The following is a 22,893-nucleotide window of genomic DNA, read 5'->3' as shown; positions in this document are numbered from 1 at the left end:
ACTATGGCCCCACTAACTTGTGGAAGCCTGCTCCATTCTTAAGACCTAATGAGCAGCATAGGTGTGAAAACTGACCTTTGTTGAGAGAATAGGGAAAAACCCACATGACAATGGAGCTAAAAAATCCCAGGGAATGAAAAGAGCTTGTTTACACAAAAAAGCCTTTCCATGTATATACTCTCATTCTAGAATAAAAGCAACTCATTTTGGTTTAATTTAATCCCCTTCCCAAAAGGGATGAGCTTAATAAAGAAAAAAAGGGAACTCTTTATTAGACTATACAATATCAATATAATTATATGGGTATAATTCATGCATAATTACACAGAACAAAGCTATGCCACATAGGCAAGGCCAAAATAGCAAATAAACATCTGTAGTCAAATCTTCTACAAGTTCCTAAAAATTAAGATCACTCTTATTCCTTAAACGCAAACTAAGTTCTTCTCATAACATTCTAGTGTTAAAAAAGGAACTGTATAGGATTCTAGACTTAACCTTAACTGTGAAGCTGCTACCAAAGCTATTATAAATTACTATAAATGTAGCGTGAACAGTTAAATATAAACAATGAACATATCAGGCATTTTTCTTTCTTTATATAAAATCTAATGTAAAAACTATTTGCCCTCTACTGACACCAAACTCTTATTTTCATTTCCTGAACACCAATACCTGAATACTTCTTCTGTTGCTCGAGGAATTATTCCTAGTTCTGGTTCATCTTCTGTGGAGAAGATGAAGTTATCCCCAGAGAGGGGTCCAAACATTGTATGAGTCTTTCCACTACCCGTCTGTCCATAAGCCATAATACACACGTTGTACCTGAAAAATCACGAAGGGTGTGTTTCATTATTGACAGCGGTTCCTGTTTTGTAACAAATGAATTTGGTACTTGAATGGTTAATACCAAAGTACTTGGGAAAATTATCAGTTTATTTTAAATATGTAAATACCAATAGCAACAACAACAATAGCAATAATAATATACTTCCATAGATCCTTTATTTAGATCTCAAAATCTTTTACTAATAGAAATTAAGTAACCCTAAAACCATCAGTGAAATGGATATTTTTGACCAGATGGGTCAAAGCATCAAAACAACAACATAGTTTTGTGCAAATTAAAACTAATTTAATACTTCAGTGAAAGTTTATGTGTGGACACTTCTGTTTGGGAATAAAAATAGCTAAAGTTGATTTATTAAAACAACCCACTTATTATATACATTGGCCAAGCCACTTTTACTGACAAAGTGAGTGTGGTACTTAAGAACTGGTGCTTCTTGGTAATAGAAACTAGAGCTCTCTTAGTCTGCTTGGTGACAGATGGCAGCAGTACATAGGATATCCCTGACTGGCTGACCCAGAGTGCCCATGGTCAACTGATGTTTCCCTGTAGCACAATGTAGGGATTGTGAAGGGATGTGTTTTGCTCCTGGTTGCAAGTGACCCACTGTCTCCCTTGGGTCAGGAGAAGGCGATGCTGCAGGACTATGTTCTCTTCTGAAAGAAGCCACAACCTATATAGACATTCACTCTCCCAGAAGAAATTCTCCCAGTAGTCATTTAATCCTGTTTTTCCCCAGGTTATTTTCCTGCTGGAGTGCACATTTTTACTTTGGGAGAAAAAGCCTGAACATCTGGGAGAGCAGCAACTCTCCTAGGAGAAACTGAATGTCTATACTAGGCCTAGAACTATGTCTACTCTATGGAAATCTGTTGGTAGAGCAGAAGTATGGAACATATTGACTACCAGCTTTCCTAGCAGAAGCCTTTAGATAAAATGAGGTCAACAAAATTGGCTTTTAATGCGCTATCTTGTTTTGTCTAAGGTATGCTTTTTTCCCCAACATGTGTCCATATTTGATGTGTTAATTCAATATATCCCAGCTACCTAAGTTACCTTCTTAGTTGCTACAGGCTTGTACAGATGATAGGATTAAAATAATAGTTTGAAGACAGCCAGATTCGCTTTGCCTCAGGAATCAAGGTCCTCTGTTAGAATATGAGCCATTATATGCCCTCATTGATCAATCCCCAAAAGGGTTTTGCTGAGTTAGGACTGACCAAGACAGTATTACATCCAGCCATGCTAGACTGAAAATTAATTGTGACTCCACAAAAGAAGTAGAGGCAGCCAGCACACTTGAAATAGATTAAGTTGATCTAGTTTATTCTGTTTACCTTTGGTTACAATACAGTTGATTTAAGCATAGTACATAGCATCCTTTTATGCTCAAGTTACTGCTCTGTGAAAAGTTTTGAAAAGTCACACTTACTGTGCTGGAACTTTTCTTTTTCACATTGCTCACATAGTTATATTGTTCTTCAAAAGATCTTACTAAATTGAAATGCCAGGTATTATACTTAATAGTACTTACCACTTGAAAAAACTGGATGTTCATGATAATAGAGTTAGCAACAGGAAGGAACATTATCAAAGGAAATCAAAGTGAGAGGAATGTCTTTTTCTTTAGAAAAGTGAGTATAATTTACTCCTAAGCCTTGTGTGAGAAGGTGATGTTATCTTAGTCCCTTGCTGATCTTTTATTGCTAACTATAAACTTTGAAGTCTTCTGTACTTTTGATCTATTTTATAGGAGGAACGATCTTTTTTCCTGCACAGTTAGCCTGAAAAAGAATTCAATGTATTAAGGGGAAAAAAAATTACGAGGCCATTCAAACTCTATCTTATAGGACCACTTTCTTACTAACCACTTAGGAACCCAGACTAAAAGCAGCCAGAAGTTAAAGATAGGTTTGAAGGTGAAAAAGTCTGTTTGTTTCACATTTATAATGGAAAGCCTGCACAGAAACCCTTTGTTTTTTCCTGACAATCTACTTCTGTTTAAATGGTATATCCCAAAAAAGGCTGTCTTTTTGTTTTCAATATGGAACATTTCCTAAATGAATATGAAACTTCTGAGTTTCAGGATAGAAACTTTAAACAGAAAGCATATTGAAAGAGAGGTTTTTTTGTTTGCGCACCTTGGGATAATGAGAAGACCTGCATGCATAGGTATGCATAGATAGCTATATAGGAACACAGGACACAATCTTAAACTGAGAAAGGCTTATACCTTTCTGTACCAGGGAAGGCAATAGTGGCTCTAAGCTACCTTGCAGCTGACTCTGTGATCCACAGGTGAAAATTATGGCTGCTCTTACTTGCAGTGTCTACAACAGTCTCTTTGGAGCCACAGAACACATCATATTTTGGTTTTCTCCTTCTCTAATCCCTAGTTGATCACTGAGTTCTCTACCCAGTGCATGTACATCAGGAATCTTCAATTTTTCCTTCAGGAAACCTTTAAGGTCAATTTGAGCTGCCCTGGCAGTTGAGGAAGAGGGAACAAATAACCCCAGTCTGTAGATAGTTGGCTCAAAAATTGTCACTAATCATAAAGCAGATTCCGTGATCATTTGGCTAAATATATGACTCCTACAACCTTGTGGATGTTGTTCTATGTTGTTCAATGGTGTTTTATGTTGATACCATAGAAAGAGACTAAAAATCAGGTTTGCAAGGAACATTCACAGTTAAGCAAAGGGCAGGAAAGAGAAACAGAAGGAAAGGAAGGAAAATCCCTCTCTCAAATCTGTTTTGTTCCCAGTGACTATAATTACTATTTCAACATCCATTTGCCAGAGTAGCTAAACTGGCCATAGCATAAATTACAATTAGGCCCCAAGAGTTTTGCTAGCCAGAAGTAATTAAACATGTTTATCAATGTCGTTTCTGGTTAGTTTAGTTTCCAAGCTCATCTAAACCCTGGTATATCTACCTGATGATGCTCACCAGGCTTTATACTTAAAGTTCTATCTCAAGCAAGAATTAATTAAGGGAAGCCCTACACAGCAGAAATCATGATAGCCAGTTCCAACATGGTTCCTCTTCCTGGCCTTGTATCTTTGAATGCATTGTTGAAGGAAGGTATGTCACACTGTTTATTATTTTAAACATGATATTCTACAGTGTAATTCAGTCCTAACGTCTCAAAAATGGAAAAACAAAAACAAAAAATAACAACATAGCAAAAAAACCCAGCAAACAAAAAATGACTTCTCTGTTTGATTTTTTTCTAAATGTATTAACCTCTGGCATAAACAATACTGAAATTTATTGAAAGAAAGAAGAGGAAAATTTCACCTGTTTGTTAAAATTTGATCAAATTTGTCATCATTTGTGTGAGAATAACTTTCATTTTATAATAAGTCAAACTAACAATAGGAAAGCTACAAAATTGGCTGCAGCTAGTATCTCTTGAGTAACATTTTCTCCTCACCCACACAACAAAACAGGATTTCAGCTTGATAATATTCCATTAACTTTTTTTTCCTCCTCCTTTTCAACTTACCCATCCAGCAGAGATGTAAGCAAAGGCGCCACATCTGCAAAAACTGCATCTTGAGACTCAGTAGCACTGTAAACTCTGAGGGGAGGAAATTGGAATGGCTGATTAAAGAAAACCAATCTATACATTTCCACCATAAAAACACAAACCAGACCAAACAAATCTGTCAGTTGCTTTGGTATCACTACCATACATTTATATGACAGAGCAATGTCCTTATATGACAACAGCAATGACTAAATGTGTTTTAAAATACTTGCTTGCCTCAGAGATAGAAAGATTAGTGGATGGAAAATAGTCGCTAAGGCGCTGAATCTGGCTTCCTATGCAAGGAAATGAAAAGGCAAAGCTGCTGGAGTCACTTTGTTCAGATGGCTGCAGACAGAAGTTATGGGAGGAGCATATGGGGCACAGTCAAGCCACAGATGCTGTCTTGGACAAGGGTAGAGGGCAGATAAAACTAAAGGGATGTTCAGTGTAGTCCAGTGCTTAGGACATGAAATTCAGAATTCCTAGACTCAACTCCTGTCTTCGGGAGGTGGTATGGTCTTTATTAGCAGTTGTTTTTTTAATTCATGTATGAATTCCAGGAGCTCCAGAGTTACTTCATGGAAAGAAGAAAAACAGAAAGACTATCCATAGCGGATATTGAAACAATTAATCTTTGTGCCTTGGTGGCTCCTAATCCCAACTGATCAGTCAGCACTGAAGGGCCATTTCTACTGTCTTCAAGCTATATTGTTCCAGTTGGTTTTCTTCCAGTTGTCACTTAGCTATGGAAGCCCCTACTATCTGTATTATGCCATTAAGGAAGCACTGGACTCTCTTACATGGCATCTCTACCAAGAAATTCATAAGCTAAGTGCAGACTCTCTCCAATGCCTGAAGAAGGATGTGCCTGAAAATTTGTAAAGAACATTTTTTTCAAACTATCTAGTTGGTCTAATAAAAGATACCACATTTATCCAAAGAACCTGGTCTGCCTAGGCTAACTGAAGAATTTCACAGCTGTAAGGGAGACCAGCACAATTTCACACTATTGGTATTAGATATCTGATTGTGTAGCTCTCAATTTCGCAGTATCTCATGTCACAAACAACCCTAAATTTACCTTCACAATATCTCTGTGAAGCAGGGAAATGCTTTTTACCCCAGTTTTGGGATGGAGAACAGAGACAGGGAGAGATAGGTGACTTGTCTAAGTCACAAAGAAAGTCTTTGGCAGAACAGGGAACTGAAGCCGAAACTCTGCATTTCAGTTCTGTACCTGGACTACAAAACTATCCTTCCAATAAGCACTTTCATGATACATTATAAATGCTTTTCTTTTTTGTTTAAAGATGTAACCCAAATTAGTTCTTTCCCTGTTTAGCATGGAGCAGTGACCATGTAACTTTTAAGCAAAACCAACAATAATACCTAAACCAACAGAATACATTTTTCAAATTCAAGAGAAAAGCCCAACAAGTTTATACTTGGACTTCTCTTTAATGAAAGTATTTCCCCTCTTAAAAACCAAAATACTGAACTGCACAAGACCTGGACCAGACAATAAATCATAGAAGGAAGAAGTTTTCACTAATTCATTTCTTTTCTTAGCATCTTAAAAAGTAACCTCCTGCTGAGCACAGTCTGAAAGAATTACAGAGTATTGTTTATAAAAGATGTGAAAGGCATGGTATGAAAATCATTACATACACTTAAGCATTTGGTGTATACACATAGGTACATGTCTCTTCAAACTTTTTTCTTTGATGCCTCCCCACTTCTGCTTCCCTTTCTGCTCAACCCTGTTCTTCTCTGCATGATGTGTCTTTTGTACAGGTTTTGGTACATGAGTGATGAAACAGGAATTTGGGGAACAGTAAATAACAGAACCAAGTCAATTTACTGGTAAACAACTCTCCTACTGTTTGTACATGCTACATTGAAAATATAAATTAATGAAAGTCACATCTGCTAGTCAAGTACATATTTGACGTACGTACAGCCACTCTAATCCTAACACGCACAAAGGCAGATTTCAGTCTTTATGCACACTATAAATACAATTGTCCGGGGGCCTAGTGCCATGCAGAAGCCAGGAATACAGGAATTACTGTACTGTATCAGACCAAAGGCCCACTTAGTCCAATATTCTGTCTCTCACAATGGCCAGCACTAGTTACTTCAGAGAAAGCTACAAGAATGGCCACAATAGGCAAAGGGAGAACAATCCGTTTCCATGAAGGCTTATCCTTAATCACTAACATTTGGAAATTGGCTAAATCCCTAAAACATGGGGTTTATTGTCTGTTCCAACATTTTTGCTAGCATCAAGTATTATAACTCTGGTTATTCTCATTATCCATAAACATGTCCAGTCCCGCTTTGAATTGTGCTGAATCTTTGACTTAGATTGTATCCTGTGGCAATGAGTCCCATAGTCTAATGACATGTTATATGAAAAAGTACTCTTCTTTAATGAGCAAATGGGCACTTGCCTGGCTTGATGGACAAATGGTGCTTGCCTTGCCATTCCATTCGCATGCTGTCATACGAAAACTGAGAAACCTACAAATATGCATAGATGTGGCAAAGCACTTGGAGAAAACAGTCGCTAACAAAAAAATCAGGATATATTTTGCATGCATGCACAGTATCCTTTTCTTGTCAAATCCTCAAGGTCAGTATGGTTGAGCAAAAGTTCCTCCAAACTGCATTTACTCTGCTTCATTTACCATTCACATCACTTGAAATATGCATTAGCACCAAATCCCACATCTTAGGGCAAACAGCTCCAGCTCAATTTGTCCTGAACTGATTGAGATATTTTTCTCTAATGTGAGTCATGGCATCTTTCTGGGGACTTTTATGTAAGGAATCAATACCTAAAGCATTCAAACAGGATGCAAAGATGAGCTTTTCAGCAGAGGACAAATTAACCAATTCTCTGGTCAGGAGCATTTGTTTTGGGGTCTGTATGAACTGTGGTTCACAACTTTTCAGATTCAAGGCACCCCTTGGAAAATGCCAGCTCTTAGTTTCCACTCAAATTTTTGACTACTGGAAGATAACAGATTAATTCTTATGTTGCAAAGAACTCAGATCACAACAGGCCAGAATGTTTTACTGTGGATTCCTATTTGAAATTTCTGGGTTTACGTGTGTAAATCCTGGTTGCATCTCTACCAGTGCTAACATTATATAGCACCCCATGGCATCCTTGAAAACATCTCAAGGTACCCCAGGGTGCCACAGAACCTTGGTTAAGAATTACCGATCTAAACTACTGTGACATCAGTATAGTGGAGAGACACCTAAGATAGCTTTACACTATAGCTAGTTCAGGTAGCAGTAGCATTCTAGATATAGTAGCATAGAGCTTAGTGTAGATGAAGCACCTGAGCAGTTACCTACCTTCTTGGGTAGGTTAACAACAGGCACAGCAGCCCTGTACCATGCTACTGCCACCCAAGCTAGTTATTTTACAGCTATCAACAACATGTTTACATTACACTGCAACAATAGTCATGACAGCAGTGTAGCTGTATCCTTAATTAGTTATCAGAGATAATGGAAGGTGTAGCAAACCCAAGGACTTGGTTTGCACAGAATTATTTATTCTGCTAGAGAGCTGACAGATTTTGCCCAGCACCGCACCACTATTCATGCTGATTTCACCCAGAACATTATGAGCTTCTTTTTTATTTTGTTAGCTGATTCACCAAGAAAATTATAAAAAGCATAACATGGTGAAGCTGGAATTCTCTTCCTGAACTGAAATCAAATATTTTGACATTTATTAGGACCATAAAAAGTTGCTAAAAAAATAAACATTTTGAGTTCATAAGAACCATATGCTCTACTGTTTATAAAAACGAGCTGTGCTGGGACATTGAGAAAACATTCCCCAAGCACTGCATTCTTTGGGGGATATACTTTTTTTTTAAACCCTTTTCCTCATGATCTGGATGCACAGCACATATCAGAATCAAAACACCAATGAAGTCCTGTGTTAAGGGACAGCACTGTAGCTCATCGCGTTGTAGCCCACCATTAATACCACTGGCTGATGTTTACATTACATGCACCACAGCTTTGTGAATATAGTTGCCTAGAGGTGCCTCATGCCTCAACACAAGGCAGAGAGCAGCTAACTTAAATCTTTAAAACATAAGAAATGAAAAATTAAAGTTAAGGTGCATGTTACTACATAACACAATATTAACTCTTTCCTCCTAAAGCTGAAAATAGCCTCTGGAAATGGTTGGAGAGAATGAGAGCTACAAGTAGTCCACAATATCTTGTTAGCTGGTTGGGAGGAGTTATGAAGAAGGGTTGGAACAGGCTACGTAGACAAACTGTGGGATTTCTATCCCCAGAAATTCTTATGGGTAGCTTGAACAGACATTTGACAGGGATGGTTTAGTCAGGGATGATCCTGCCTTGAGCAAGGGCCTGGACTAGATGATCTTGTGAGGTCCCTTCCAGCCCTACCTTACTATGATCCTATGAAACAGCCTGGTAACAAAGATATGAGGAGAGGTGTACCTTGAGAAAGCAGGTATGTCTCATTTTAGCACTGAGGTCTATGAATTTTGTCAACAGGGCTCCTCTGCATTGTCTTCATCACAGGAAATGTGAGGAATTTGATAGCCTATACAACAGTGGTATCCATGGGCTTAGTGAAAGCAAAGTGAAGGCAATGTTTCAGGAGAAATCCTCAGGGCAAAGCAGAAGTGGCAATAACATCTGTCAAGCCTGGAATGGCTTGTGTTGAGTAGGCTGAGTTTGGGCCAGGTGCGACTAACTTCTGCTCTGTGCAGCTATACTCTTATTCATGGCAAAGAAGTGTTAGATGCTGTTCTACAGCTGTCACATTCTCTCTTCCCAGTGTTATTGGTCTGTTGAGGCTTTGCTCAAAGAGAGTAGAGACAATGGACAGGATGCATAGGTTGAACAGCTGGGGAGAAGATGCAGGAACAGTACAAGGACAAGCATGGAATCTGTAGGGACAACTTGGCGGGGGGCAGGCAGGGAATTGACATGAAGGCCATGGAAGTAGGAGTTTTGGTGACACAAAGATGAAGCTCCCACACCATTCTTTTCTGGACAGTTCCTTTTTTCCCCCACTCTTCCCTGCTCTGTCCCAACTTCCCCCTCATTGTTCTGTTCTCCCATATTCCCCCAATATTATAATAACTCCTTTAACATTCCTATCGGTCATGCCCATTGCTCTGACCCCACCAAAAACAAATGCACCAGCTCCACCTTTATCCTTGATATTCCTGTGGCCCTGATAATATGGACAGTCTGTGAGGAGGGCTTTTATCAGATGGAAGTAAAAAGAGACTCTGCTTTGACACACATGTTGCCAACATGTGCACCAAGAAAATGGTAAACTGGGAATAGAAGCACAGAACTGGAAGGGATATTTTGGGTCACTGAGTCCAGTCAAGTAGAAAACAAATCACAACCAGAGTTGGATCCCCTTTTAAAAAATATAAGGAGAAAAAGTGATTTTGCAAAATAATGGGTTTGTTTCTGAGGGGGTAACTGTATGCTAGGACCCTTCAGCCAAATCACTGAAAATCTGAATCACTACCACTGCCCAGAAGCCCACTGAAAAACAGAAAATTTCAAGACAAATATGTATGTGGATTTTGGAACATTTAAACAGAAAGCAACGCTCAACCTTGGCTATAACAGAGTTGGCATTCCATTATAATTCTACATGAGTAGTGGATGGGATATTGGATTGGACTAAAAAAAAAACTGGATCAATTCTTCATTCAGTTATCTACTTCTTGCGTGGCCAGGAGCAAGTCACTTAATTGACCCTATGCCTCATTTTCTCATCTCTGAAACGTGGATAATAGTACTTCATTACCTCAAAGGAGTGTTGTGAGACTTAGATTATGAGGTGGTATTTTGATGAGGGTCATACAAATGCCCTGATATTAAATTAGAACATTGCTCTCCTTTAGGAGAAGAAAAGAAAATAAGCTATATTCTGCAGCACATTACTGTGTCATAGGAAGCACCTTGTCACCAAATAAATGTAAAACCTTAACATGTTTTACCAGGTTTACTAAGGAATAAGTTTTCAGATCACAGAATTTCACAACTGTCCAGAATGCTTTATACCCACCTTTCAAATTGAAACAACTTGTTTATTGAGGCATGACCAGGACGACTGCATTTTACAAGGACAGTTTCCTGCCAGAAAAACAAAGTAGTTATTATTAAGGCACATAAACACATAAATAAAATTATGTTTTGTGTGTTTCGAGTCGGAATCAGGGAAATGGAAAACACTACTTACTCTCATATCCTGTCTCCAACAGTTACCACCACTGGATTATGCAGAGAAAGAAACAAACCCTTCATAATCCACTTAATTATTATGTTGGAAAGTTTTATTTAGGGTCCGTGAAGTCCATGAAGTGGCTGCAGTGTCTTATAGACATACTTGAACCACACATTTAAAACAGCCTCAGTCAAGAACTGATAGCAGTCTGGATGGGGAAATATGGAGCACTGTGCAACAATGCAGTCAAGAGAATGTAAATTAGCCTTATGTGATATATGACTGAGGTACAGACCAACCCTGCTTCCCTCTGCCACTTCCCCCATTGTATCTGCCTTTCTCCTCCACCCCACTGCTGTACTTACTTCCCCTCAAAGCTGCAACTCCAGCTGGGGTCCTGCTCCAGCCCAGGGCATGGAGAGCAGGCTGCCTCTGCAGGTAGCTTTGTAATTACCATCAGAGCTCATATAACTACAGAAAGCACTCCTATTCATTTAAAGACCAAATAGTCAAGATACCATTTCTGAACCTAATTATATACCCATGTATTTATGCCCTCAATTGAACTGCAGACATTAATTTTATAGCAATAACACAGTAATCCACAATGATGGAGAAAAACACAGTAAAATTGCTGGAGTTTTAACAACTTTTTTTTGTAATAATACATTTTCTAAATATATTATGTAGTAGCTTTTAAAGTCTGCCAAGTGTGTCAGTGGCTCTTTAAACTACAGCCAGAGTGCAATCACAGCACCTTGGCAGGCATTACACAGGAATTCAAATCCGGAAGTGCTTTTCTACTCTCCCTAAACATGATGTTTAATGGCAGAAGAAAATAAATTTTAAACCCAATGCTTTGCAGCATTTCCACTAAGAGCTGAAGGGGCAACATATGTCTTTGATGGCTATCCCATTTGAGAGGTTAGTTAGTATATTTTGGTGAAAGTGCAATATAAATGTCTACATTGCTGTGATGTAACGGGAGTGGGGGAAAAGCCAGTTTGTTTAGCAAAGGAAAGAAAATCCACAGGCAGGTGTTTTCTTATGACCATGTATGGTGACCATCCTTCCTTAGTGGCTCAAAATGGAATAATACAGGCATCTTGGCTGCTGTCCTATGGAAGTGCTGACGATTTTTCTAGTTATGAGGCCACTGAATTTGTTTCTGTTCTGAGGGTGCAGTCACCCATGGCCATGAAATACCTAGCTCTAGTCTAAAGCATACACCCATCCAAGACCGCTTCCTTTCTACTGGCAGAATCACAAAAATCTCCCAGTTTAAGTTCTGTTCTTTGACAAAACAAACAAAGCAGCCAGTTGCTCTCTGCTCCATGCAGATACTCTGCACTAGAAACTGAACTAACTCCCCCAGTGAGAGGCGGGGACAAACAGCAGAAAAGAAGTTTCAGAACAAAGGAGGTAAGGTTCAGATTGCAGGAGGTGAGTGCTAATTTATAGAAGTGCCTGCTCTGCCATGCAGCTACACAGCTGTGAGACTATTCAGCATAGTATCCCATGCCCTGGCTAAGCCAACACAGACCATTGCTACCATCTTCCAAAGCTCAAATAGCTGGATAATTTCTATGAGAGAGAACCCACAAAGAGCAACTGCCATTAATTAAATAAGAAATTAACAAGAAAATACTTTGGAATCAGTCACCCTGGAGCCCTGATGTAGTAGCCAGATTCTCCATATGAAAATGATTTTATTTATACATGCAATCTAAGGCTTTAAAATCTCGAATTAGCTCAAAAACAGAAAAGAAATACTGGGTTGTACAGCCAATAAAAACTTAAGCTTTTACAGACTTTCAAGACAAGACATACAAAAATGTGGGAAACAGTGTTTCTCTCTTTAGCAGATTTAATTATAAAAATTCCTAAATAAACAGCATGGTATTGACTTGAATTTGATTCACTATTTGTTTTAAACAGGCTCAAAATTCCCAAAAATGCAAAGTGATTCTGTCTAAGTATAAGCACTGCCTATATTCTATAACTGAGACTGTATTAAGCAAAATATTACTTACTAAGTTCTGGATAGCAAAACAGCAAGGGTTCCTCGATACCAATGCTGTCCAACTTTGATGTGGCTGGGGGCTGCACATGGTGTTAGCATGTAGTCCCCGAGTCACACACCATGCAGACTGCATGCTACAGGGGAGGCTCCTTAGGATCCACTTTACCATGTGGGTAAAGCCCACAGACCTTCTCCCTACTGGCAGCACTCCTTCCCCTGCCACTGAACAAGCTGTGCCCACAGCACATGGACCCCTGGGCCTTTTCCTGGGGGACCATCTACTGGAGTTATAATCAGGGAGATTTAAATGCACGTGATGTTTCTGCTAGTTTTCAGTTGCAATAAAAGCACCAACTTACAAAAGGAAATTTAGTAGCACCTTGATGAGGAACACTGGGTGCATCTACATGTGACACTATAGTGACAGTGTCAGTGGGCACCAATCATGATGATGCAGCTACATCGCCGTAGCAATGCACTCCCTCAGTACAGTGCATTGCTATAGCAGCACAGTGGCTATAAACGTGCACTGTCGGCACGGTGTTGTATGGGCTGTTACTGCACTGTCATTTAGTATTCCAAAAGGAAGTACTAAATGACAGTGCAGTAACAACAGCACCTTAGGGGCACATGTAGATGCATTCACTGAATATCTGAATGAAAGCTACTGGAGCTGAGGACACTGAGGTTAAGACACGTATGTAGGGCCCATGAACAAGTTATTAATAAGTAAGATATACTGTGAGCTAGTCTATCTTAATGCTATAGTTCTGTGAATAGTGCTATAGCTTTTCCTCAGCAACTATGTATGTGCATGCTTTTAACTTGATATTAGTGGAAAGTAGCTTACCTTTCACTGAAAGTGGGGTAAACTATCTCACGTTTACCACAAAAGTAAGAGCGTGCACATGGGCAGCTACCACTGAATGGCCGATGCACTGCAAATTCACATCTTAGCTTACCTTGTGGTAACTTGCTCATGTGCCCATACCCAAAGTTAACGCTCCAGTTTTAGCTCACACTATTGTGCCTTTTACATTTCATTTCTTGGTAACGGCATCAATGAATGCTGGACTGTCATCTGGATTTGCCATTTCAGCTCTCAATCTCTGTCTTTTAATGGACTTAAATCAGACCCTTTTAACATCCTCAAAAGCAATACTTTGTAAGCCATTGCGGGAGCTATTTGGAGATTACATTTCTACCATGTTCTATAAGATACACTGTAATAATAAAAAGGAAAAGAGTCTGACAATTTAAAAAATAGCAACAGTGAGCAGAAGCAGCACAAAAGGAATGCAGAGATCTGCAGCAGTTTTATTATTACAGAGATGTAAGGCCTGATTTGCTCTATAACTGTGTCAGCTGAATTTGATCTCTAGGCCATTAGTAACATAAAATCCATCAGAAGCCAAGACCCAATAGCACAAATTATTTGCTAATATATCATTAGGGAACCTGAAGCAAACACTAATACAGAAAACCTACATAATCTTTCCCCAAAAGAATCAACATCTATTAGCAGGGCCTGGTGTTTACGGCAAATGCTATTACAGGTGTGCACTGCTAGAAGAGGATGACTGAACTCTTGCTAACCAGCACAATACAAAGAGGTGTGATACTTCTGGGATTCTTAACAATATGTTTGAAAAGACACTGCTCAAGAGAGCATGTACCTTACTTTCTCTGCAATATGCAGAATCCTGTTGATCACTCCAACCATTCCTTTTTCCCTAAACGCTGGCCTCGCTCATTTTTACTTCACTACTGCAGAAAACAGAATATGAACAAGAGGCACAGGGAACACTTTCAGCACCCGGAACATGGGGACAAAGGGAGGGGATTATGCTGACCACTGGAGATGGGGGGAAAAGAGAATGAAGTCTTACCTTACGGGGCCCTCCTCACCCACGTGGCAGCTGCTTCTGCTTGAAACAGACAACAGCACAGGCTCCCTGGGTACTCTGTTCTCTCCCCCTTCAGCTCCTGGGTGCAGGGCTGTGCCTCCAATGGGAAAGCCTTTGGGGAAATGTCATTCCACATCCCTGTCCCTGCCCCAAGATATACTGTTGAGTGCAGGGGTGAGCCTGCCTGGCTTCTACGGTTGGGCAGGGGCAGCACAGAGCTACTCCTGTTGTGGCAAAGACCCATGAGGGAAGAGAGCCATACTGGCACCCCTTCTCAGTTGGTGCCTGGGGCCAGTGCCCTGCTCACCCTTCCCTGGTTATGTTCTTGATAAGAACATTCTTTTAAATCCACATTAGCAAACTATTTTGTACCAAAAAGCCTTAACAATGTTCTGAGCTAGATAAGAGTTTCTTCTGGATCCTACATGGATATTAAGAATATTTCTATAACTCTTTTACTGAAAAAAAAAGATCCATGCTTTCTGCTTGGTTAGAAACCAAACAAAAACAATGGACCAGCTTCTGCTCTCAGCTATGCCAGTATAAAGTCATAGCAACTCTGCTGGTCCAGATTTTTATCTCAATTTTATCACTGTAAATGGAACATCATTCAACTAAGTCAGTGGAGTTACACCAGTATAAAACTGTTTTAAGTGAAAAAGAATTAGGTTACTTCCAGCTTTACCGTGGCTTAGAGCAAAATGTATCCTACTGTTCTGTGGCATGCTGATTCGTAATGCTGAAAGTACTCCATGATCAAAACTGATAAGGGAACAAATTAAAGGAAAAAAACAGGGTGAAACTCCTTTCAAATTTTGTCTGCAGTCTCACAAGGATGGGATGTTTCAGGAGGGAAGATCAGTCCTGATCTGTAGTGAAACAGCCATTTGCTACAGAGAAGGATAGAGGAAGACTGTGTGAAAGCTATTTTCATCCCTGAAACTGTTCCTGAACTTCGGTTTCTTAATTAGAAAAGCATATAGCTATTGACTTGAAATGGAACAATGCACACGGTTTTCACTGCTCAGTATCCAAACCAAATTACTTTGCAAGAGAAATACCAAAGTAGACGGGCAACAGTAACTTGCTTTATCATTTGCCTTCTGTATTCAGAGCCAAATAGGCATTGTCCACCCTTTTCCCTCCTTTCTATCATCATTTGTTTCTGACTGTATGTATATATACTTTCATTATTAAGTATACTCACATCATCAGCTGCATGCGCCACTTTTTCTGAAAGTTTTTTGTGCCTGCAGGGGGAGGGGGAAAAATTGGAAACCTTAATTTGTTTATTTTGACCGAGAAAAATGAACACTCACAATGCCTGTGAACTGCAAGGTCTAGGAACAGATCTAGGATTTTGAAAACGGGACTACAATGGTGAGCTCACTGGCACAAGGGGCTACAACTGGTGGTAGAGACCAGTGGCCGAGACCAGAGGTCTTGGTGTAGGAGAGCTCGCTGCACATGCACTATACAATCATAGGGAGTATGACCACACGACCACTAAAACCCCATAATCCACCCCTATCAACATCTAACCATGTCAACCTTATAGTTTTGAAATCCGTTGGATTTTTTACTGCTTTTGTAAAACTACTGCCACCAGAAAGCAACCACATAGATTTATTAATAAAAATAGTATTAAAATGCAATCAAGCAAAATAAAGGAGTCTGTTTAAATAAGCAAATTTACAATCAATCAAATTATGAACAATGTCATATACAAGTTATTTCAAGGTTACAGAAACTCTAACAGTTATATAAGAAAAACGAAAGGTGTCTGGCTACATCGCTATAGACGTTCCCAATTTTTCAACCAATGGATCACTGTCAATCCTCAAAAGTACATCATGAATCACTGTAACGCCTCATTATCACCAAACCTTTAACTGAAAAAGATTGGGAGGGCAATGCAGCCTATAACAAAATCTTATGGACTGTAAATTGGAACCCACTGCATTAGTACAGGCAACTAAGATGTACTTTTTAAGAAAAAAGTCTGACTGATCTTGCAAACACTTCAGCTAGATCAATGCTTGAGTTTTCCTAGTGGCCATGTCACCTAGGGCACGTGAAATGCACATTCTTTACCCAATGTCTTATGCCTGCAAAGCCCTGCGTGTGGATACAGCTATGCCAACAAAGGTGTTGAAGCTACCCTAACAAAATTAATCATTTTGTTAATGTATGCTGAGTTTTCACTAAAAGTCCCTGCCAGCAAAGCTATGTTGGCATAGCTATAACAGGAGAGGCTCTGCAGTGCAGCCAAAACTTTGTAATGCTGAGTGATTTTACATATTTAAGTCACCCAAAAATGATTGAGACTATCATTAAATATTAATTCATATGTGTTTTGGCCAGATTGGGTCCTTAGTTTTATTACTGCTTTGATTAAACCTTGTTCCACAGTATCAAGAAATATACTAACCAATCTCTTGTTTAATATTATCTATTCTGTTCTGCACTGCACTTCTGCAACTAAACACATTGCTACTTCAGAGCCACAGAAACACTCTTCAGGATCCTCACAAGTACAACAAAACACATATTGCACCAAATTTCTTCTTCAGGCTCTCTAAATTTTTCTAAGTAGGTCATTTCTGTTTTGTTTTAATTAAAATGATTTCATATTTTAAAAGATTTGGCAAAAATATCCTTTAAAAACACACTGTAAGCTAGTGGGCAGGTATACCAGCCAGGGAAAGCAAAATAAAGCCCCAAACTACAGTCATTTCTTGATCAAGGTGGATTATAGTGTGGTTTCCAGCCACCCACTTAGTTCTTTCTTTCTCTCTTTTTATTTATTTATTTTTGGGCTCAGCACTTTATTCCCTTCTTTCTTTCCCTTCAGTCATCTAGGCAGTTTCCTGTCTATAACTTACTCAAACCTAATCCTTCCTTTCTTTCTCCATCCTGAGACATTTTAGCATTTACAGGTAATTATATAATGAGCTGGAGCTACAAGCCCAAAGTGGGTACAACTCTACTGAAGTATACAGAATTGTATGCTGTTTGTGTGACTCACTGGTAGCGAGCCTGTTTCATAGTATGGAACTGCAAAACAAGTCTTAGTATTTGGAGAATCTGGCTACATCCAATTTATGACTTTTGAATGATGTTATGAAATGCCCTATAATGGAATGCCTCAAGGACAGCAAGTCTGCTATGAACTGGCAGAGACTTTGTTACACTATCTGCCAGACTAGAGACAAAGGTAGGGTTGTTAAGCTGCAATAGGTTATGTGTTTAGGTGGAAACACTTTGGATGATGAGTTGATTAAATCTAGGAAAACTAGTTCCTTTGACTCCTCTCCGGGTAAGGAAAAGTGGAAAATCCCCCAACAAGACAGAGAGAGAGAGAGAGAGATAAAAAAAGTAGGGATTAAAAAAAAAAGACTCTCAAGAAGAACAAAGGACCAGACTTTTGGAGGAAAAAACCCTTTAAGGCAGGAAGGAAGAAGGTTGAGGCATATTTTCATAGGAAAGAGGTCCTGTTTAAACACAGGACCAGTCAAGATCAAAGAAAGCTGACCTGGAACAAAGAGATGGACATAATACTTGATTTAGAACAGACGCCATGAGCTCTAGGAGAAAGATCCTAGACATTCCAAAAGACTCAGAGCAGAGAGGAAACTGAGGCTGAGAATTACTGGTAGGGTTCATTACTTTGTCTGGATCTTTTGTGCAACTGAAATAAAGAATAATTATGTTTGTAAACCTATCTGTGCTTGTGGACTCATTTATAACAAGCCCCTGCAGAGGTGAACTGTAAACCAAGAGCTTCCACTATGATGGAGTACTGAAAAAGAGAGTGCTTGAGTAGCTGCAGAGTGTGTGTGTGTGTCTGTGTGTGTCTGTGTGTGTGTGTGTGTGTGTGTGTGTAGAGAGGGGAGAGCCAGTGTTACTTCGCCTCTTGAGGACTGAAGCAGCAGCGTCTCACGAGTTTTTTTCTGTGAAGTCCTCTCCCTCCCTCCTCCAGCTTCTGCTTTGTGTCCTGAGAGAGCACACAGCCAGATGGGTTTGGGAGGAACCGGAGGTGGGGGGGGCACTGTACAACAAAGGGATGTTTATGTGGCACAGCAGAGGGAGGGAGCTTATGCCTGTGGCCCTCAGCCACTCATACGTTGGACAGCCTGCTCTAGACCACGGTAGTGGTGTATCTTGGTGAACACAGAGCAAAAGCAGGCCCAACCCAGGTCCACTGATATGCTCCAAAGCCCTAAATTCAGTGGTGTGGCTGCTCTGAGCTTGCCCCCAGCACCTGGTCTCAAGTGCTTAGTCTTCAACAGGCCTAAGAGCAGGTGCTGGGGATGAGCTTGGAACAGTCTCACTAATGAACTTCTTGGTCTGAAATGCACTAGGGGACTCAGATGGGCAGAGTACACTCTGCCCTGTGCTCCCCTAGATACACTGCTGCTGCAGCACAGCTCCAAAGGGCATTTAAGGGCACATGGGTCTAATACAGGGCATCCAACCTTCTGGCCCTGCATGCCAGATCCCGCACAGGGTTGGTCCATTTGGCCTTGTGCCACACACCAACCTAATTTGGCCACATGCTGCCCCAATCCTGCCCTAATCTGGCCACACGGTGCCCACCTAATGGATCTGGCTAGCCTGCATAGCCCTGATGTGGCCACATGCCACAAGCCTACCAGATCCAGCTTCACACCAGCACAATCCAAGAAGCAGGGCCACATCATCCAGCCCACGGGGCTCCCCCTGGGTCTGGAAATCTGGCAGCACAGGAGTAACAATTAACACTGAGACAGCTCCCCCAGTGTCAAATCTCTGGGGAATCCTAAAGGCCAGATGATATAGCTTCACAGACCACATCTGGCCTGTGGGCCAGGGCTTGAGCAGCCCTTATCTAATATTTTGCAGACCAAGCATAGGTGCCTTGAGTGTCCAGGAGAGGGAGCTTTACCAGGCCTGTGCACACCTGGAAGAAGACTTCAGTGGAGGAATGGAATTATGACATTTCATTTTCTAATGTCATGTCTGTCAGTATAAGGGGAAGAAGAGAAAGCCAATGTTGTCATTTCTCTCCTTTAGTTATATTATATAGTAATACTGCAACTCCTAATAGAACACAGAAAAAACTGAAATCCAAGAAAATGTTAGTTTTCCTTTGCACACACCTATCCTTTTCTCCCTAAATTGTTTTATGCATTAACTCATAGAACAATATTTCAAATTACCTATTGTGTGATACTGAATGGCCAGGAGTAGCATCAAAAAGTAGCAATGGACGGATCCTGCAATGCACTCGGATATTTCCTCTCAATTCCTGGTATTACAATATAAAAATATATTTAGTTAAACAATTAGACAATATCATATATGTAGGTCCTTGATCTGCAAATATTTATGTTTTTAAGAATATACACTTGAGTTTTTAAGAGTGAGGCCTGAGACACTGACTCTCACTCTCCATCCTGAAAAGATCCTCCTCAGAGCAATGTTCACAAGTAACACACTGGAAAGGTATTCTTTATTAGAAACAGTAGGGAACGGCTTGAAGCAAAATAGATGTGCCACAAGTTCAGTACACAGACAAAGGGTCTGATACATAAATAGAAGCACATTCATTAGTTTTGAGTCTAGGAAAATTATGCATTTAATTACCTGTGGATCTCAAGTATTCTCTTGTTACAGATACTTACAATCAAACTGTTATGAAGCACTCTTCTCTTTCGTTTTTCTTTCTCATATCTCTCAGTTACTTCTTGTAAAGACTGCTCAAGATCAAATGCTTTTGTCTGGAATGCTGGAAGAAGAAAAACATTAAAAAAATTCAAACTCTTTAGATGTACAAGATTTTTCAACAGTGCATAAATGAATTAAGACTTGTAATCCTTTTGATTTCCAATGGGGCATGAACGCCAAACTCATAAACACCTTTTGAAAATCCCATCCTGCATCCTGTTGAGAATGGAGGCCTTTTCAGATTACAAACAATTCCCATGTTTAAAGACTGCACTACGAGGATTTTTTTCCCCCCAGTTCAACGTGGCGGGAAGAGGAAACCCTTCATCTTAGATGTGAGTACAAGTAGGGGATGTAGAGAGGGCAGCAGCTATGGCTCTGATTCTAATCCCAAACCCAAGGTTGGACCAGCAGCCACTAACTCCCCTTCACCCCTCCTTGGAGGCAAATGGGGAGTGGAAGAAACAGGTGGCAGGGGACAGGTGGCCAGGGGAAGGGGTCTGGCCATTTGATTCCCCTGCTACCCACATATCACCTGCTCCTCTGCTGCTGCTTGCCCTGCTGTGGGGGGGGAGAGGGTACAAATTTAAGATGATCCTCCAAAAATTACATTCTAGATATGGAAAATTATAACAAATGCATACATTTTCAAGTATAGAATCTAATTATTAGGGGGTTGTCTTAAATTCAGAGTCATCCTGGAATCAGGTAAATACAGCACTATGCACACACAACCTTGAAAATTTACTAGATGTGTAAAATAGTCAAGGGTCATTCAGCTCTACCAGTCTAGTTAGGTCAATGATCTTTGCCACCATGATTAAAATGTAGAGACCACCTTCCGTTTACGTCAGTAGATGTCAGAGATATTACGGTAATATCCTTCAACAGGGAAAGATGATGATCTGGACTACTCCAGCTGGCTTTACTACAGATTCACTCAGTGTTACCAGTAGTGTGCATTTCACTCCTGTAAGTGCTCAGGAGTCTGCAATAACAGGTTGCTAATGAATAAATTAGAAAGATGAAAGTGAGGGAGAGCCCTACAACAAACAAAACAATAACTCACTCTTGCCCTAACTGGTAATGCGTACATAGAGGAGAGAAAATTGTATGCAAGTGGCAATGATATATCTATGTGGTGAAGGGATATCCTACTGCCATGGAAAATCTCTACCTGTTACAAAGGCAGAAGCTACGTGACGGCTTATTCAGCTGAGTACAACTGTTGAACAGCCAGGAGTTAACTATGCAACTCAATCACAGTGCTGATAAGTTCCTGTAAACAACTGACAGCTTAGCATGTAAGATACCAGAGTATACCTCATTTCTAAGATTTCTTAGAAAGTTGATCTCTTGAACTCCCACATAAGATTTCCTCACACAAACTGAAGATGAGATAATAGATTATAAATTTTCCTTGTATGACTGCACTACAATCTAATCCAGTGGTTCTCAACTTTTTCAGATTCAAGGCACCCCTCGGAAAATGACAGCTGTATTTTTCATTCATGTTTAGACTACAGAAAGATATTAGAGCAATTCTTGTGTTGCAAAGAACTCAGAAAATCCACAGGAAGTCAGAGTGTTTTGAACACTATGGATTCCTATTTGAAATCTCTGAGTTTATCTTGTGAAGCATGTGTATGTGTTTACACACCTAGATAAGAACATCACAACTGACATTTAGTGGGTCAGACCATCGGTCCATCTTGCCCAATATCCTGTTACACACTGTCCCCCCTTGGTGCACTCATTTTAGACCTATGACCTCACTTCCATCCCTGCTATATTTTGATTTGTCCCAAGGAATCAATTCTTACTTACCCAGTGACCTCCCTTCTAAGGGAGGCTTATAGCATTTCTTAGTGGGCACTGGCCCATGGTCCCTTAAGCAACAAATAGGCCTCTGGCACATAGTGGCAGGGTGACTGCTGAAACAGAGGGTGAAGTGGGTATGACCAGGGTTTTTTCCACTGTTCTCTCGCTTGCAGCCTCCAGCATTTGAAGTCTAGGAAGTTCTGATTCAGAGGCTGTACCTTTAACTCCCATGCTCAATAGCTACTGATGCCCTTTTTCTCCAAGGATTTGTCCAATCCCTTTTTGCATGTGGCTAAACAATCAGCTTCCACATCATCTGCTGGCAACAAGTTCCACACTTTAATTACACACTGTGTAAAAAAGAACTTCCTTCTTTTCTGTTAGTTTTAAACTTACTGCCTCCTGGTTTCATTTTGTGACCCCTACTTCTTGTATTGTGAGACAGTAACTTATAAATCTCTGTTTGATTTCTCTTTGCCATTTAGTATTTTGTAAACCCTTCTCATGTGCTAATAGTGCATGACCATCCCGTACACCCTTAAAAGGATCTCACAGAGAATCACTGATCTAATTGCATAGCACTAAACAGGTCAGGAGGTAAATGTGAAAAAACACTAAACCTTTACAGAAAGGAACCTAAGCATGAAATCACCACCCCCAGCAGTAGTGAGCTGTTCAGGGATGTAAAGAAACAAACCCAGGAATGAGGCCAATACTTGCATGCTTTTAAAAAAAGAAATGAATCAACTTTTAAGATGCCAGAAAGTCAAGTATGTGAATTAG

At 40.0% G+C, this 22,893-nt stretch overlaps 1 protein-coding gene across 4 annotated transcripts in view; it reads right to left on the bottom strand.

The window, feature by feature from the left end:
* The window catches only part of KIF25 (kinesin family member 25), an 87,873-nt gene that overhangs the window by 37,850 nt on the left and 27,130 nt on the right, over positions 1-22,893 (bottom strand). For all 4 annotated transcript variants that reach the window (XR_016441836.1, XR_016441839.1, XM_090043111.1 and 1 more), the window contains 6 exons: positions 20,247-20,350; positions 19,782-19,870; positions 15,788-15,830; positions 10,492-10,559; positions 4,362-4,436; positions 676-825 (listed from right to left, as the gene is read on the bottom strand). Coding sequence is in view for 2 of the 4 variants with exons in the window: in XM_090043111.1 (XP_089899237.1) it covers positions 676-825; positions 4,362-4,436; positions 10,492-10,559; positions 15,788-15,830; positions 19,782-19,870; positions 20,247-20,350 (529 nt within the window). In the remaining 2 variants the exon portion in view is untranslated. The remainder of the gene's footprint in view (positions 1-675; positions 826-4,361; positions 4,437-10,491; positions 10,560-15,787; positions 15,831-19,781; positions 19,871-20,246; positions 20,351-22,893) is intronic.

Source organism: Crocodylus siamensis, chromosome 1 (genome assembly GCF_052110815.1).
Source record: "Crocodylus siamensis isolate JL-2025a chromosome 1, ASM5211081v1, whole genome shotgun sequence".
In the NCBI taxonomy this organism is placed as follows: Eukaryota; Metazoa; Chordata; order Crocodylia; family Crocodylidae; genus Crocodylus; species Crocodylus siamensis.
Note: the sequence above shows the minus strand (reverse complement) of the source record. Positions and strands in the feature narration are given on the sequence as shown.